At 40.7% G+C, this 19246-nt stretch overlaps 2 protein-coding genes across 3 annotated transcripts; both read right to left on the reverse strand.

The window, feature by feature from the left end:
* Nucleotides 1-872: 872 nt before the first annotated feature.
* Nucleotides 873-10957, reverse strand: RB195_009300 (uncharacterized protein; the record flags this gene model as incomplete). Of its 2 annotated transcripts, XM_064189800.1 has the most annotated exons (11): nt 873-910; nt 4684-4755; nt 4893-4961; nt 5020-5118; nt 5173-5271; nt 6477-6621; nt 6667-6684; nt 7986-8050; nt 9839-9928; nt 10156-10264; nt 10823-10957. In XM_064189800.1, 11 exons carry the CDS (start codon nt 10955-10957, stop codon nt 873-875), a joined length of 939 nt encoding a protein of 312 aa, XP_064047383.1. The 2 variants fall into 2 exon arrangements, with proteins under 2 accessions (XP_064047383.1, XP_064047382.1); XM_064189799.1 differs by lacking the exon at nt 6667-6684.
* Nucleotides 10958-14933: 3976 nt separating this feature from the next.
* RB195_009301 (uncharacterized protein) lies at nt 14934-17633 on the reverse strand (the record flags this gene model as incomplete). The annotated part of the gene is made up of 1 exon (XM_064189801.1): nt 14934-17633. The coding sequence occupies one exon, from the start codon at nt 17631-17633 to the stop codon at nt 14934-14936; it is 2700 nt and encodes an 899-aa protein (XP_064047384.1).
* Nucleotides 17634-19246: the final 1613 nt, after the last annotated feature.

Raw genomic sequence — 19246 nt, forward strand, 5'->3', positions numbered from 1 at the left:
AAACAAACATTATTGTCTTGTCAAAATATGAATTGATAGTTCTATCGCAAAAGTTTCCGTGAAAGAAAAGATCAAAGCAATTATGGAAGTACATATCAAGCTTTTTTACTGCCGTAGTTTGAGACGATTATAAAAGTTGATTTGCATCCTTTCGAAAGCTCCACGCATATTTCGAATAACTCGAATAATTTGATAACTCGTTCAAAAGTTGAATGCTGGGATTATCTTAAATAAAGTGGATTCCGAATGCAAGCAACATTTATTTTGGACTAAGCTAACACACTAATTTTTCACGATAACAGCTGGTTTCAGTTATCCAGAAAGAAATCGAGGATGTCGAGAACTTTTCAAAGGAAAATAAAATATGAAGGAGAATAGATGAAATATAGTGGAAAAATATCTGGACGTTTGGAACATTTTTCCCCTGGAGAATCGAGAAGAAAAATGGCCCAGGTGAATGCGAAAGCGCTTCGGGATTGGCACACGGCACCAAATAACAACGGCGGGTGTGATGCACAGATGAAGAGATGAAGGAGATGTCGCAGCGCAGCAAATAATTTCCTCCCACACATAATCCTTAGGAGGAATTCCCGCAAATTACACTGATATCCTGGCGGCGCATTCTCAGCACATTCCTGTTTAGGTCCGACGTTAATCCGTAGCCGACTGATTACGCGCTTCCACTAATGGAATCCGCCTTTAATAACTACCTACTGCAGTCAGCAGCAACATGTCTCGACCTCATTTCCAGCTCAGTGCGGTTTTCTTGACTTTCTAAGCGAAATGAGGTTTATTTGCTGTTATTTTATGTACAATAACACCGTCTGGATAAATCGGCGCTTTCATGTGCTGAGCATACGTCATGATCATCGTTATCGCCTTGATGAATCGGACTTCTCGGATGATTCACCTGGAAAAAGAATAATAATCTAATGGAGACGGTGGAAGCAAAGGATAGGACTGAAAGAATGCTTTCAATCACTCTGAAAGAAGAAGAAAAATAAATTATGAGGTCTTCTGGATGAGTTGATCACCTTTCATCATTTAGCAAGTAATTAATGGACACCAGACGAGCACGTTTGCTTTTCTTTGCAAGAGAAACCGTGGAGCTTTTTATGTCCGGTGATAAAAACCAGGCCAAGTGCGTATCTTGATATTTCTAGGGGTTTTACGATATTGATCTATTTGTATAGATATTCTACCAGGTGCGGATGTTTTAAGATCGTGGGCACGATCCGAAAGTCCAATCATTAATTCCGGAAACAAAGGCGAAGTTCGTAGCTTTGTACGTTTTTAGCAATCTCTACTAACTATGTACTTGTTCGCGAACATCGAAACTGGGCGCATAAATTCCTCCGAGAACATGTTCAGCATCAAGAAGACTTAACTTATTATTTCTAAACTATTCCTCTTTCTATTCCTTTCTATTCATTTATTATTATTTCTACATTATTTTCACTCATTATTATTTATGATTTACTATTATTATTATTTATGAATTATTTCTAAATCAGACACGTTTTCGCTGCACAAAATTTCTGATGATTTTTAAGGTGCTTTGACTTTTGCTTGAGGTACTTTTTGTAGGTATCGGGCAAATTTTTATTTAAGCATCAGATGATAGACCTTATCAGATCCATGGATATGAATAAATGTAATGGAAGGGCAGGTGGATCGCTATAACAAACGAGGTCGATGCATCGCAAGACCTCGGCGGATTTTGACTAGCGGCACAAGTCACAAGGTCATTTTATATGGTCGGGATCAGGAAAATTTGGTGTTGTGTGGTCCACTACCCCGCTATCCCATTCTAAAAAGTTATTGTAGAGGCTAGGAGCGGGTGTAGCGCAGTCGATAACGGGCTTTGCTGCAGCTATGCAGGGTCGGTGGGAGGTTCGAATCTGCCTTAGTGCCAACCAAGCCTTTCATCTCTCCGAGGTTGATAAATTGGCACCAGACTTCTCTAAGAGTATAGGAACAGTGATTTTAAGAGTCGGCTAACTTCTGCAGGTCATTCTAAGGGCGTGTTCATAAACCTCAAACGGCTCTCAAATCAAGCCGAACACGTAGGCGCATCCAGTGAAGATTAACGCAGTGCATTTTATCCTTTAATATTTGTAGGACACGTTCGTAAACTTCTAGCTCCCTCCAACTACATAAACTACGATGAGCACTGAACCAATTTCTCTGACAATGTTTTTTCTGCGCACTGGGCAATGAAAAATGACCAGAGTTTATCAACGCCTTCGGAATCCGCCACCCCGTTCGACACCAATTCACAATCGTAGAGGTTATGAACTTGTGTTCAGCCTGCGCTCAATAACATTGAGTTCTAACCGATCTCTCAGGTCAGTGTCGTTATTCTCCCAGGCGAGCCTGGCTCGGATCAACTGACCCCGGTGCGATGAAAATCTTTGGGGAGAAAATCCTCGGGTTTTTTTTGAGTGATCTGCAGTATATAAACAGACATAGTCCTGACCTTCTATCACTGCTGAGTCAAAGTTTACAGTATTCCGTGAAAAGGTTGATTAATTTAGACGGATATTCCATTTGGCATTTAGTCTCTCATGGCCTCATAAAGGAAAAAGTGCCAGAAGTTAACCACAAATAAAGGTCGAAAACAATTTTGGTCATTCTCAAAATCAATCAATAATCAATTCTCGCTTCTCTTCTAGCTATTCTACCTACAAAGAGAATTTGCATTCTTTTATTCTGTCGATCACGAATGAGCACATTATCGTAGAACATAGGATATTCTATCAATCGAAAGTCACTATAGATGGATCTCAGATATTGTTTACTGTTTTCGATCTTGTGTAGGTAAGCCTTTAACCGGCGCAGATACGGAGGGAGATTAGATATAGCTCCTAGAGTAAAAAGTGCAAAGCGGGAGAATCAAATCGAACAGTTTCCAACTGTTAGTTGGTGGAGCTTACGTGGTGAAGACACCGGTCAGACATCTGCATTCGCCTCGAAACTACTGGATTCATTCACTGCGATTTCGTTTTAGGCAGGAGGCACATGGCTTCTGAGGGGTGGAACAGCTATCGAACCCTTTTAGTATAGCTTTATATATCACTTATCATTTTATATATGGGTGATATTTTTCAGGCAGCAGTGTTGCCACTTCTTGATATTCTGTCATTGAAAGCATGTATGGATTAGAGGCAGCTTATCTGTGTTTCTGAGCGCGGATTAGTTAGATAACCTATACTTATGTGTAGCTTCTTTTATGTGAATGTATAGAAATAATCTCATACATGCTGAGGTTAAAAGGAGTAGATGGTAGTGCACTCAGAGGCAGAGGTGGAGACACGGAGGAGGTATAACGGGGAAATCTCCTGAATTTCATGATGAGATGAATCGGGGTCAGCTAATCGCGAGGGTAGACGATTTACCTCCAGTTGGCTATTAAGATCGTATACATAGACTAAAAGCGATCTTGTATTTGCCTTGTGATTCAAATTTATTTTTTACATCGTACGGATCATCGCACTTATGTCGTCTCGGCCAGTCACAGTCGACATGCGAAGCGCCACCCGTGTCTGGAGCCGACTATGACACCGTGTCTTTCCTGGGTCTGGGAAAAGGATCTCGCGTGAGGATTCCTCACCTTCTGTAGCAGGAGCATGTCCTGCCAACCCACCTCCCCTTATGCTTTGAAGGGCCAGAGTCTTGTAAAACTCAGGCGAAGTTCTAGTGAGCTCTCTTCCATCTTGTTTTTTTTTGTTTTATGGCACACCTGTAGGTGTTTTCAATAAATAAATAAATAATTGTCATCAGGAAGAAAGCGTGTATATAGCAGACGAGTGGCGGATAAATACAGACTTAGTTGAAACGAAAGTCTTGTCGTACAAAAACAGAATCACAGTTATTTATGAATGCTTCACCATAAAAAAATCCCCAGGAACAAACTGTTCTTTCCATGGATGGGAACATTCCACGGATGGATTTCATTCAAAAAGTGTGTCCACTCCAAAAACACTCCTTTTTAATCATACAGATTTAGAGAAAGACAAAGAGAATCCATGCAGACGTTGCTTTTGAAGAATTTAAAGCGAAAGTAAAAATGTTTATAATATGTCTATATATTATGTCCCATTTCTATTCAAGAATGCCGGACAAGTCCTTGAGAACTTTAACACGCTCTTTCAACGATGATTCGCTCAGTTCGCCATTTTCACTCTAATACAAAAAGTGGAATATTTTCAAAATTGCTGTAGAATTAACAAAACTTTAAAGCAGTTAAATGTAAAAAACTTACAAATTATGGAAGAGTTTTATAAAAAGTTTTGAAATTTATAGGAGTTGGATTATCGGCTAAAAATTTAAAATATCATTTTCTTAAATTAAATACTTCTAAGAAGTTCGTAAATGTTTTGTGGTGCCTCAGAATATACAAATAAATAAAAATTGTTAAGGTTTTATTGGAGGACAATACGTTTTTGAAGCAGTTATCGCGCAGATAGTTTAAAAGCGAATGTTTTTGGGACTTTCTCGTACTTTCCGCTGCAATTCGTAATGAATCCGGAGTGAATATCCAGGTTCTAGATCAGAGTAAAACAGAAACTGCGACAAAATATTTCTGTAGTGTAAAAAAGGAAGTTAAATTCTGGATCCACGTTTCTCTACCCCCAACCAATAGATTGTCATCTTCGAAAAAGGAAGAAAAATTAGTTTCACCTTTCCCAAGTTTTTCCAAATCTTCCAGGTCCAGATCTTCTAAAGGATCTTTTTTATTGATACGGGCCTCTCCTAAAAGAAAAAAGTATTTAATTGTGTGACATAGGCAAGTAAAAATATCATGACGTAGCATCCTGTAAAAAGTTTTTTTTAGTCTGCTCGAACCATTCGAACAACAAAGTAATTCATACATGACTTGAAGCATTCACCTGATCGTCCTCCTTCTTCACTTTCTTCTGATCCTTCACCATCCTCCTCGTGATCGTTGTAATCACATCCTCAAAGTAAACATTTTGTTGGCGGAGGACATTTACTAAACTCCTGATGTTCGCCTACCATCTCCACCACCGCATCCTCCACCGCCGCTTCCACATCCGCCTGAACCACTTCCACCATTACATCCTCCTCCACATCCGCCCGAACTGCCTCCACATCCTGATTAACATACATTAGATTGTGAATAGAAAGTGTGAAAAAACGAAGAACAACCTCCAGCATAACCCCCACAAGGAGACGATCCTCCACATCCTGCTCCTGCTGTGGCATAGGGATTAAAGACTGGGTCGCTTCGGTAGATGTTGTAGGGGTCTGTAGATATAGAAAAAAGTAGGAACGGAGCAGACTTTTGAAAGTACTATAACATTCAAACTAAGAGCAATTTTTTAAGTACCGATCTTCAACGGTTGGAGAAAAATAGATTAGGAGAAAAATAGCGGCCGAATGCTGACGAAGAGCATCCGAACGCCCAAAAGCTTTAAGATTTAAATGATGTAAGAGGTAATGACTAATCGAAAGAGGAGCAATCGGAAAAATATGCGCAAGATTTCAAAAAATTCGATTTTCAAGTGCCAGTGAGAATTAGATGATGTAAGAAGAAATGAGAGTTTAGGATACGTAGGATTCTAATAGTCCTAATTGTCACAATTCTCACAGTTGAGTTGTCCCAATTGTACGGAAAACCGGTCTTTTCTTCGAAATTTTATGGAATTTTGAGGAAAGAAATTTGAAATTTTTCAGCACAAAAAGATGACTTCCAAACAGCGAAAATTTTCAAATGTATGGTAAAGTAAGTGCTGTAAAGCAAGGCTCATTTGAGCTGATGCTTTCCCACCTGGTTGTGGGAAAAATCCATGGACTTGATGAACAAAAAAACACCGGCTGTTGGACTGACACATAAAAGATTCGAGAAAAATACGAAACAATTTTCGGGTTCACTTCCTTTGCAAGGAGTGCTTAGACATAGTTTTATTTCTTTAACTCAAACTCCTCTCTGTACTCGGAGTAGAAGCTTGTTTTTGTCTATCGAAGCATGTATTTCATTATTCATTTGAAATAAATGCTAATAAAATATATAGTAAACTATTTAAAATGTATTTATTCTCAATCCTTTCCCGTTTCTTCTTGCAGCTTTGTTTTACTCGTTTAGGGATCACCCCACGAATCTGGAGTGGTGCGGGTTTTAGGTGGCTTTTGCCTATACGGAGCAGTAGATTTTCGGGAAGACGGTGATTCTGTCCATTTCTTCCGAATTGCCATGAAAAAACGGCTCGGAAGGTGCGTGCACACGGTTGGCGCGCTCCAATGGAACTCGTTCTGGAAAATAGCGCCCTGGAATGCTCGAAACCGCATCTTCCGGGCCGTTTTTTACGGCTCTTAGGAAGAAATGACCGGGATCCTACCCGCTTCTGCAATCTACGATCCCGTATAATCTTTAATCATCGGAAATCCATATCACATCAGATTCGTGGGGTGATGCTTTTAAAAAAATCTTAGAACAGAAACGACAAACATACCTTGATAAGGCAGGGGATGATGATAGGTATAGACGGTATTTTGATACTGAGGTGGATAGATATAGCCATATCGTGGATTTAGTGCGTACTGTCGAGGCAACTTGTTGTAGGGATAGTGAAAATAGTAGTAGCCTTTGCGTGGTTGCTGGAAAATGGACTTTTCTTATGTTCATCGGCTGTGCTTCCGAACTGTGCATTTGAAATGCACCTAAAATGCAATGAATTCACTCATTAATGATCTTTTTCCCGTATGCAACAAAATAACGAATTAGTGGAAATGTCTGAGAATTCCATGGTAGATTTTGTAAAGCAGACAATTCAACGGTTTGGGGGTGAGTTGAGAGGTCGGTGAAAAATAGTAGCTACATGTTTCTATGTTTTGGTTTTCTGTTGGTAAGTGCGCCGAGTTGAGGAGAGAAATCAGCTATTTGGATGATTTGAAATCCTATGGATGCCGAGGTGCTCTTCGTCCTCTATTATATATATATATATATATATATATATATATATATATATATATATATATATATATATAATACCGCGTGCAAGGGTGGCGCGCTGGAATAGAAGGCATCGTACAAAACAGCATTCAGGGCCCGGCTGCTCGCAGTGATTCAGGGAGAGATGAGCGGAACCACCCCGGTCTCCATAATCTACGTATGCGAATACTCCATCTGAAATCCGTACCACCCCAGTTTCCTGGTATGCTGCCTTTAAAGCAGAGACGTTGTGGAGTATGGAACAACGACGTATAAATGGATCCTATGCGAACTCTTGCTATAGTTGGGTCGGAAAAGTTGGGTACCCCTATGTTCTAAGACGATAGTCTTTGGAAATGGAGCGAGCAATCGCACCACGTTGATGATATCGTCCTTCTTCCCCGATCAAGCTCAGTAAGGCAAGTAGTAATAAGGGGACAAGCAAGTCAAAAGTTGCATTGCAGTTTTATTTTTAAGCTTTTTTAAAATTCTTACAGTACTGCTTCTATTTTCTCTTCTGTAGTGTAAAGTGTGACTTGACTTTGCTTGAATGCAACCACGAAATTGAGGTTGTTGAGAACCAACCACAAATAGACGTAGCTGACGGAAGTGAGCACGATCACGCTCAATTCGTTCTAATTATCCGAAAGAACGGCGTAAGAAATGATCTTGTTGTACCGATTCCCTATGCACCTCACAACGTCCTAGGTCTGTGTAGGCGCAGACGTCCCTTACCTGCCTGCTACGTAGACAATCAATGGGCTGCATTCTATCCTGCTCATTGATAGACGATGCGTGTATGCTTTCGTCATCACCTGCTTCGTAGGGAAAAAAGGTGCGATAAAACCGTCCCTCATCTCGTTTTTCTCAAGAATAAGATGACACAGAATTTGAGCATGATTGTGCTCATATTCATCCCTATCTATTCCCAACTCCCTCCGTGTCATGTTGTGCCACTTTTAATTTTCTACTTGCAAGAAATTAGATGCGGAAATGAAATAAAAAGAAATTGATGATAGGCGCTAGTTACCGGTTGTTGATAGACTATCAGTTGAGTCTGTCTTGTAGGTTGCTGGTTGGCGACACTCGATCTGCCTGAATGAATGAAACTTGGTAGAAGAAACGAGAAATATGTTGAGAGATACTGGGAAAGTCACCTCACGCGGTAATTTTATTAAATTCACTTTCTCGGTCTTTCATTTCACACACAAATGCCTAAAAATGTAGAATATGCTTCTACTTTTCTCTCTTTCACTTCTCAAAAATTTTCATCTTTTGTACTAGGTTCTTTCCTTAAAAGAAGATAGGGTTTAAAATAGGGTTGTACATAACGAGTAAGAGTAAGTGAGATCAAACTAAATTCCCCTAATTGTTCTGAAAAATGGCGTAGAAAACGGCCCTGTTGATCAAGTTTTCCTACCAGGCACCTAGTAACGTGTCATGTATGAGAGCGCAGGCATACGCACATAATCTGCGAGCGGGAGGAGAACCAATGGGCCACCTTCTCTCCCGTTCGCTAGCAGACGCGGCGCCTGCGCCCACATACGTTTTACGACGCTAGGTGTCTCGTAGGAAAATTGTATCGACAAGGCCACTTCTCCCGTCGTCGTTCAGTGCAATTAAAGTGGGAATTGGGCGTGATCTTGCCCATGATCAACACCGCAAACCTATCTTTTTTTTTTTGGGAGAAAATCCAACACCGTTGATTTCTTGTTTTCTTGCCTTTGAAAGATGAAGGACACACGTTGGCTGGCTTTAATCAATCCGTTTGGGATGCGCAAAAGTGCTCGTCTTTAATTTAGAACCTTACTGAGTAATGAACGCTAATAAGGCGGTACGGGCGTATTTACTCTGAGTTTTCCTAATCGTCCTGAGAATCGGCGTAAGGGGCCGCATTGTCGATCGAATCTTCCTACGAGACACTTTACAGCATAATCTTTATACACGTGCGAATTTTCCGTCGGCCTATTCATTCGTTCTAGTTGAAGGAAAAAGTTGTGATCTACACCTCTAGCCCTATCTTTCCGTAAAGAGACCCTAACAGTGTCAAATTCTGTGGTGTGCAGTCGTTAGATACAGCTCATCTTCAATGAAAACCATCTCGGATGTAAAATCAGAATAACTGCACGCTACCGTTAAGTCGTCTACTACCAGAGACCAGAGATATAATGTTTATTGATGGGCGATTTCATAAATTTTGATTCTGCTGCTGCTGTAAAATTTCGTTAAATTCACAAAAGAATACTTTAGGATGCGCTCCCACGTTCACTTCAATTCAGAATCGTTTGAGGTTACGAACGTGTATCTGGCCCATACAATGACTTGCGGTGGCTAGCCGATGTATCAAGTCAGTGTTTTTATCCTCCCAGACAAGTCTGGTACCAATTTATTGACCCCGGAGGGATGAGAAACTTGGGGAGCACTGGGGCGGATTCGAACCTCCGATCGGTCGTGCAGGAAGCGGAACCTCTAACCGCTACACTACACCCCCTTACTATCTCGTACATTCGAAAAAGCAGGGAATTCTAAGCAGGTAAAGGCGTTCAGAAAGTTGTGCTGTATCACTTCGTATCACTTTCACATTCCACAAATCTACCGTTAGCATTAGAGCGTCACGTCCTTTGCGTAATTTTGTCATGGATCATGTTGCGCATGGAGCATGGAAGGAGCACTAGCAGAGCCACATTGCGAAGCGTGCACCCGTTGTCGAACGTTCAAAAATCAAAGCGCTTCACGGTACTTTAGTTGCTCATACGATTTCGCATTAAAGATCAAAACATCCAATGTATATGTACTCTTGGATATAACGAGGATTTTTGACGATACCGTGGTTTTATAGAACACATCTGAGATTTTTTTTAGTAACTAGCAGAGAAAAGTTACCTGGTGATGTATCTGCCTCTGGTTCCGGTGATGGAATTTCATATTTTTTCGGAATCGGCTGGTACTTCACTTGCTTTAGTTGGTGATTCGCTAAAAGAACAATGGACTTTTGTTAAAGAAAATAATTTCTCTAAACAACTAATTTTTGAAAAATCTATAGATGTAGACATCAACTACAATAAGGAAGAAGCGTAATAGTGATTATAAATTAAATAAATTTGCTTGGAAATTCTAGTGAAATCGAACCTCTTTTAGCGGGATTCACGAAAAAGTCTTCAACAATAACATGTATATAGAAGTTATGTAACCCTACGCACCTCCTCCATTTTTCAACGGCGCATTCGAAAAGTCACTGTAGTCATCTGATGGAGTTTTTCCGGGTTGTGTAGGAAAATCCGCCACTTCATCCTGAACTACTCCTCTCGCCTAAATGAGAAGTACGTCACTGGAAGAACAGACGCGTACATAATTACAAGAGACATTGTTTGCTTTTTGAAAACTCATTTTTGATTTAAAAAAAGAAAAGTGCTTGTTACGACTTGTTGTTAGAAAGGAGGGAAGTGGTTATCCGGAAATCTTTTCTCGGAAAAATTATAGACAACAACAACACTATGTAGAACAGGATTGTTCGAAAAGAGCCCTTTTGTTAATCCAGCCATGTCATGAGATTCTCTTTCTTCCACAGAATCATATGGATCTTAAGGCGTAAGATTTTAAAAAAGTCTGTGTCTCTAACTTTTTTTTTAATAGGAACTAATGGATTTTTTTTATTTTTTCTTGATTACAGACACAGTGTTTGACATTTCCGTAGTGCTACTCATCTCAAAAAAAAAAAAAAAAAGCGAAACTGAAAGCGCCTAAAACTGGGAAAAATAATTGGAATTTTTTAATTGTAGGCGCGAAAGTTGGCGAAAAAGCTGATAAGTCCGACTAATAAAAGGTTCCATCTAAAATCTTGTAGGCATGCTAATCGGAAACAATCACCTGAATCCTTCTGACTGGCAAATGCTTTCCCTCAATTAACAAATCGTGATCTTCTGGTTGAAGTTGTTTTAATATAGGCGGTGCGTCGGCAGTTAATACTAACGGCAGTAGGAGACCAATTAGTGCTAATCGCATCCTGAAATTCTTACGTAATTCAAATAAACCATAAGGTGTAGATGATCAGCATTGAGAATTCGGAGACAGCACACATACACACCACACCACACCACACCACACCGCACCACACCACACCACACCACACCACACCGCACCACACCGCACCACACCACACCACACACGCAACAATAATGAAGTGACGACCGCTAATATTGCGCAATGGATCTCGTCTTATGGAGGAGGAACCTGAAAACGGCAGCGGGGACAAAGGCAGATCGCGCTTCGTTCGCGCAATGAAACGCTGATATGACCATCGAATACGTGAAAATACATTACGTAACTTGCTTCCGTCATAATCATGCTTATCTCACGATGTGATCTACTGGAAGTTTCATTGTTCGTGAGATTGAGGTTTTCGAAGAGGAAAACCTCGATTCGAAAGCACAACCTTTTCGAACAGGTTTTTGATCAAAGACATCACCCCACGAATCTGAGGTGGTGGAGTTTTCTTATACGGGATCTTAGATTATGGAGAGGGCGTGATTCCGTCCATTTGTTCCTTTTCCGGTGCGGCGTTCCGGTGCACTATTTCCTACAACGAGTTTGATTGGAGCGCGCCAGTGTCGTGCATGCGCCGCATCTTCCGGACCGTTTTTTACGACAATTAAGAAAAAATGGACGGAATTAGCCCTCTCTCTTTAATCTACGATCTCGTATACGAATACCCTACCTGAAATCAGTACCACCTCAGATTCGTGGAGTGACGCCTCTAAAAACACTGTCATACTGTATCCCCTCTTGATCTTTACGAGATGTTTGCTACGAGTTCAAACATGATTCTAAAGGAAATCTTTCATTCTCATTCTCTTTCTTACGCATGGTACTAAGTACACACATGGTATCTGACCACAATCGAGCGAAAAAGTTAGCAAATAACTCTTTAAAACAGTTGAAAAATTGTAAAATAATTTAACTTAATTCTTAAAAAAAAGCTACAGCAGTGATTCACATAAAATAAATGTCTGGAAAATCACAGTTCAATATTTTTTGTAATTTTGCAGAATTTGAGTAATTCAGCGTTGACCTTTGAAAAAAGCTTCTACAGAAGAAAAAATCGGCTTTCTTCTCTTTTAGGTTTCAGTCAACCTCGATGATCCCGGCTTTTGTGGAGAGATCAATCAATATCGTGTAACTGAAAAAAGAGAGCTACGCATCAGACGAAAAGAGTATAAAAATACCGTCAAAAAAACCAGAGATGAAATATTTATCAGGGAATGGGATAAAAACATCGTTCTGGTGATGTATATTGCTAAGTATAGGTGTAACCGACTGTGACGGTGATAAATCGGCGCGGTGGAGAACGCCGAGAGCGATGATTACATCGTCGCAACTTCAAGGAACATCTGATCCAAGAACTAGTTCTCCTCGAACTGGATCGTTCTACTGCATCGAACAATTTTTACGATGTATATTAATAGTCTTAATTAACTCTCACTAATTAATCTCTCCAGCTGCGTAGCTGACTTCGCTTCTTTCTTAATGCACAAAGAGATCGCTCCTTAACTCTAGCTCCCAAATTTTTACCAAAAAACATCGAAAAAGTAAGTGATTTATCAAAATATTGATTTAAAAACTGTCGTACTGACGATTTTTTCCCAACAAAACGCTGACATGAGTCATGTTTTTATGGGAGAGAAAACAAAGGGAAAATCCCAGCGCATTGCTAATGATTACTCAGATTCAAGCAATTTAATTTAAAGCTTTCCGGTGTCGCTATCAAAGCCGGCATTATTTTCCGTAATTTCCTACTGTTAATTTATTCCACGGTACAAGATGGGCATAGCGCAGCTGATAAGAGGTTCGATTCGAGCTCTATGTCTGCATGGTTTGAAAACGCCCCATGACAACCACGCTCTTTCCTCCTTCCTATTTCTTTTCTATTCCATCTGAGTTATAACAGATTTGTCCGAGGACAGGGAGGGTAGAAACATAAAAATGATACATCGATGGGCCTCATAAGTTATCAAATAGGCTTGACGTGCGTGTTTTCATAAAACTCATTTGATTCTGGAATGATGTCGGACATATTGGTGCATCCCAAGAGGATTAATTAACGCCTGACACTCTACTTATGCTACATTTACACCGTTCCACTCTCTGTTTATGAGCTTTTCTCTAAGTTCCAATCATGAGACATACCAGATCTTAATTTAAATGCGAAATTAAGGGATTCAGGATATTAAAATAACAGATAACCAAGAAATAAGAGTCATTAGTCGGTTATATGCAGTAAAAAGTTTCGAAGTCCAGGTAAACGAAGAAGGAGAAAAGAAAGAACTATACAGGGGTAGGGCATTTTCTCTATTCGGTAGTGAACTTTGTGAATTGAAAGTAGAGAAATGAAAGTTTTCAATGACATTAGGAAAAGGCCTAATTGTGACAAGGAAGAAATTCAAAAGAAAGTGCTCATTATTCGAATTCGATTTTCAGTTCCTTCAGTTCCACTCCATAGTTCTATGTTCTATGATGTTCACATATTTTACGGATATTATATTTTGAAAACACCCAAAGATGCGCCATAAAACAATACACGAAAGAACCGAATTCACCAAAATCTCATGCAGCTAGCATGGTCTAGTGGGCGGGTGTAGAGCAGTCGGAAAGAGGTTTCACTCTCTGCACGATCGACCGGAGGTTTGAATCAGCCCTGGTGCTCACCAACTGCTTTCATCTTTCCGGGAAGAGAAGAGATTGTGTGAAGATATTTTACTAGTTTATTTTGTTTATTTATTTATTTATTTATTACATGACAATCCATGTGTTTACAAATGCAGTACACTATATAGTACTAGTATATATGATGAAGAAATAGCACAAATAACACCAGCAAAACAATAGTAATCAGTGCTTATGTAGGTTACTGAATGCAAGTGGAGAAACCTCTAATTACTTTCTTTCTTAAGGAATCTATTTAGTGATTTTTTAAAAACTGAAAGCTTAGCGGGAGTGGGTATTTTTTAGACATAATTAAGTAGTCCGAGCCAGCTCTGTTAACGAAAAAGTGTTGTCTCATTGATGGCTTAGGGAGAAAAGTTAACCTTAAATGTTGGGCCACGTGTTATCGATTTTTTAAAAGAGAAGAAATCAGAGATTTTCAGACTAGTGTAACCATGGAGGAGCCATATTTGATGAACCACAAAAAGATCGTTCCTCTTTCTTCTGAATTTCTTCTGAATCTAAATCAAACAGCAGTCTATTTCTGGATGATGCACTAGGCATTAATTATGATAAATTCCACAGGATCTGATCATGAGTTTCCTTGCAAAGTTATTCTGATTTCTTTCGAGTTTATCTATGGCTCCTAGGTTATGAGGATTAAAAGCAACAGTACCATACTCAAGAGTAGGCCAAACATAGGTCTTATAGGCTTTTAGTAGAGTGTGTGGATCGTTTGTCATAAGACATACAAATAAATTAATCAGTTTCTTGGCTGCATGTGAAGCGATCATGTTACTTGGTTGGTTGAATGCAGGGTCAGATCTTATCACAAAACCTAAATCTTTGATTACGTTAAATTGTAAAAGAGTTGAGCCTGATGTATAATGTTTGTCGTTTGAATGAGGACCGATGCTCAAAAATTTGGTTTTTTCTTTTGATAGCGGTAGACACCACCGGACTGACCATTCATTTACTGTGTACTACTTTCTTAAGCTGAACCAAGATTGTTATTGATCTTTATTCTGGCTAACGTTTCGGCGTCGTCGCCTTCTTCAGAGCCTGGAAAAATCAAAGACACGTGTAATCTACTCCCTCAAACGCCTCGTCATACAACAAGATATGATTTAGCAAACAGATTATTTAAAAGCAACGTCAGAAAAGCAGACCAGCACTCACCTTGATAGCCACGAAATCGTGATGTTAGCGGACCACCAGTTGTGAGAGTTGCGCCGCTAGTATTAACTAGTAACGATGCCCCCGCCTCTGACCCCGTAGGTCAAAACCCGCAAAGGTCCTGATATGGCGCCAGCTCGTTGGTCACAGCGATGCATTCTTCTTTACGATTCATGATAGGACTTTTGGCCGTGATATAAAACGCTTCCAATGTTTTTCGTGCTAGAACGTCTGATTCGCGTGCCAAGATAGTGACAGCTATCTTGAAAGGGATGTTGTCATGACACTGTCTGCGATGAGCACCTAAAGGGGAGGATGTTTTTGATTTTACGAGCCCGTCTAGGTGCTCCTTGACGCGGATACATAGTGATCTTCCTGTTTCGCCAATGTACTCAGCCCCACATAACTGACAGGTGATTAGGTAGATAACCCCCGATACCACGCAATCACCCTGCCTCCCGTTTGGACAAACGATGCAATTCGGTGTCTCACAAAGTCTGTCATATGCGCGATTGCGGACTAGCTGTTGCTTCAGGTTTACAGGTGGTATGTCCACTACTCTGACTGAGTCTTGCAGACCCGCCTGTCGTAAGCTTGCTCGCACTGCATTGCTCATGTCATCCGAAATAAAAGGAAGGCAGAAAGGGATCTTTGTTGTTTGTTCTACCCTGTGGCACCGCCGCTCAATTGCATGGCTCCGATTTGAATGAGAGACCTTTGCTGGGTACCCATTGGACTGAGCAATGCAGTTAGCCATGTTTATGGAGGCAATGCGCCCTTGAGCTTCAGATGAAACCGTTGCCGCTGTCTTAAACATATTTTCAATGACTGACTTTTTGGTTCTCCAGGGGTGCGCCGATTGGTAGTGAATCAGAATGTTTTTACAGCTTGGTTTTCGATACCATTTTGTTTTCCAATTTCCCCTACACAAATGAACCTGGACATTGAGAAACGGCAGCCAGTTGTCTTTAGGTTTTTCCCTCGTGAACTTTATGTACTGGGATTGTTTATTTAAGAGATCGAAGCAAGAGTCCATTTCAGCTTGTGTTGGACATACAATGCAACAGTCATCTATGTATCGGCAGTACAACAAAGGTTTGCGTTCCAGTAGGGGTTTTTCCACTTTAGACATGAAAGCAACGGCTAATGTAGGCGCAAGTCTTTGTCCCATGGCCAAGCCTCTAATCTGCCTATAGTATTGCCCAGACCAGCGAAATACGGAACATCTCAAACATTCGCTCAGCAGCATCATTATTTGCTGTATCGCAAAACCATACATGTTAAGAGTCCCCTGGTTTTCGAGAAGCAGCTCTGATGTTGCTTGTAGTGCAGCATCGATGGAGACGTTGGTGTAGAGCGAAGTGACATCGAAAGATTCGATGACACAATCTCCATCAATGCGCGCTTTGCGGAGGTGCTCTATGAACATTTTTGTGTTTGAGAGATGAGCTGGAACGTACTGGAGTAGCTGGCTGAGAATAGTGTTAAGGAACCAGGATATTCTGTCGGTAGGACCTCCAATATTGCTAATGATAGGTCTAACCTTGAAATCCCCTGGGTTGTTTGAACTAAATTCGGCAGCGGAAAGCTTGTGGGTCTTGATGAGGACATAAAGGACCGGGCAGGTGGGCCGATCACATTTTAGACGCGTGATAGTTGTTTTTGGTAAGCCTACTGATTTTGCAGTCTCTATCCATATCCTATTCAGGCGGCGATATTGTCTGCAAAATTCATATGCCGATGAAGGGTGGTATAGACTATTGTCCGTAAGGTGAAGTTTCGTTATAGCCCTGTCCAGTTCACTTGAAATTACTACAAATTCTCCTCCTTTATCACTGACCGAGATTTTGATCTTCCCCTCAGCGCAGATGTCACGTAGTTCGCACAAACCTAGGCGTTGTGTGGGTGTTAGATTTTCAAAAGCGCGTTTGTGTGAGTACCGGGAGAGAATTGAGAAAACCGAAGTAGCAAATAAGCGAAACTTAGTGTCTACCACCGAATTTGCCTCCTGTGGCTTGTACAGTAATGTAGGAAAAGGGATAGGAGGGAAAACTCGGACTCTAGAGGTTTCTTGCACTCTGTCTTGCTCTTCCTCTTTAGCTCTCAATCGCAGACGTTCATGAACCAATTGCAGGCTGCCCACTATCTTGCGCGATATCACGGGGCGTATTGATTGAGATGGAGCGAAACTGGGGCCTAAGTCCAAAACTGAAAGCGCATTCTTAGAAAGAAATACATCACCTATAAGTGACACACGAGGTGGAAAGGGTGCATTTTCTGGCGCGGTGTTCGAGTTTTGGTGGTTTGGGCTCGAATGGTTAGTGCTAACTGGTAACTGCGATCTCTGACCTTGCCTATGATCTAGCAGTTTGCCAAATTTCTCCTGCAGCCTTGACTTGGCCTTAGAGCGAATAGAATCACATATGTTCTTTGACTCACCCACGATTCTCCTCCAAAGAACGTCCGGCACCAAGCGTTGACAACACTGTTCTTTGAACACACATTTGGTCAGCATAGAAAACATATGGTCTTGTTTGGTCTTCAATGCCGCTCTCAAGATGCGGGTTTCGATCTCTTGCAGTTGCCGGCTTTCTTTTCCGAGTCCGCATGTTTCGTGTAGTTGTTTCTTTGTGATAAAGTTAGGTATCACGTGACATCGTAAACATCGGCGGAGGAAGTGGATGGCTTGCCTTTCTGAGACGATCTTCTGTCTTAACGAAAGGACTTCTTTCACGAGTCGAACGAAGTTTGCTGGTACGTCGTTGAGTAAGTTCCAAGTTCGACCTTCTTTGAATCTTGGCATCGTAGAGTTTGATTGTGTACTACTTTCTTAAGCTGAACCAAGATTGTTATTGATCTTTATTCTGGCTAACGTTTCGGCGTCGTCGCCTTCTTCAGAGCCTGGAAAAATCAAAGACACGTGTAATCTACTCCCTCAAACGCCTCGTCATACAACAAGATATGATTTAGCAAACAGATTATTTAAAAGCAACGTCAGAAAAGCAGACCAGCACTCACCTTGATAGCCACGAAATCGTGATGTTAGCGGACCACCAGTTGTGAGAGTTGCGCCGCTAGTATTAACTAGTAACGATGCCCCCGCCTCTGACCCCGTAGGTCAAAACCCGCAAAGGTCCTGATATGGCGCCAGCTCGTTGGTCACAGCGATGCATTCTTCTTTACGATTCATGATAGGACTTTTGGCCGTGATATAAAACGCTTCCAATGTTTTTCGTGCTAGAACGTCTGATTCGCGTGCCAAGATAGTGACAGCTATCTTGAAAGGGATGTTGTCATGACACGTCACGTCATGTTGTCATTCATTTACTATATCAATGGTTTGTTTTAGTTTACGCTTATCTCTTTCACTCCAAATTGGTTGATAGATTTTTAGATCATTTGCGAATGCTATGCATCCAACCCCACTTGAGGAGATCTTTTGTAATAGCTCAGATGTGTAGATTATAAAAAGAATAGGTGAAAAGGCACGACCTTGTGGAACACCGCCACATACTTTGCGAATTGTAGAAAGGCTCCGATTAATACTAACTTGAATGGATCGATCAGAAAGGAAAGAATGTAACCAGGTTAGGATTCTATGGTGTATTCCTACTTGCCTAAATTTTAGTGATTTTAGTAGTTGTGTGCGACTTTATCGAAAGATTTGGAGAAATCAAAGTATATAACATCCAGCTCTGCGCCTTTATCGAGCGTCCACTAATTCAAGGTGTAAACATAGCCGTAACTGTGGATTTACCGTTTTGAAGTCCATGTTGATTTGGATTATTGATAGGATGGGTAGCAAGATGATTACCTATCCTTTTTCAAAGTTTTTTTTAGACAGCGTTGCAAAATTGGAAGTAATACCAATAGATCTAAAGTTGTTATATTAATCACCAGTGGATCTTTTTGGAATAGTTGTGACCAAAGAGTGTTTTAATTTTGAGGAAACTTCTCCTCTCATGAAGCAGAGATTAAAGAGAAGGGCGAGGGGTCCAAGAACTTCGGAAACAGTATCTTTTTATGAAATGAATGGAATCACATCAGAAGCGTACGAGAAGGAACTAGGCCAATCCTAAAGTAATTCAAAAAGTTCGTTTTGGTTAAACCAAATAACCCGTTAAACCTGTTTGGAGAGATTGTTTTTCAGTATACAACAACGCTACTAATTTGTGTCCCAAAATCCGTCGCAAACCGTCGGAATTCTTGGAAGTGAGCAAAGTTAGGTTTTGAAAATACCATTCGAAAGTAAGTGAGCTGTTGATTTCAAATATACTTCAAGAGTTTACTTTTGACAAATGTGTGGCCTGAGCCCCGTTAATTACTTTCACACCTCCGCAATCCTGCCATTGGGATATCCCGCGGATACATCTCCATGGAAGGAAGGGGTGTTCATAGGATTTCCGCTTATTTCTC

This window comes from Necator americanus, chromosome III (genome assembly GCF_031761385.1).
Source record: "Necator americanus strain Aroian chromosome III, whole genome shotgun sequence".
In the NCBI taxonomy this organism is placed as follows: Eukaryota; Metazoa; Nematoda; class Chromadorea; order Rhabditida; family Ancylostomatidae; genus Necator; species Necator americanus.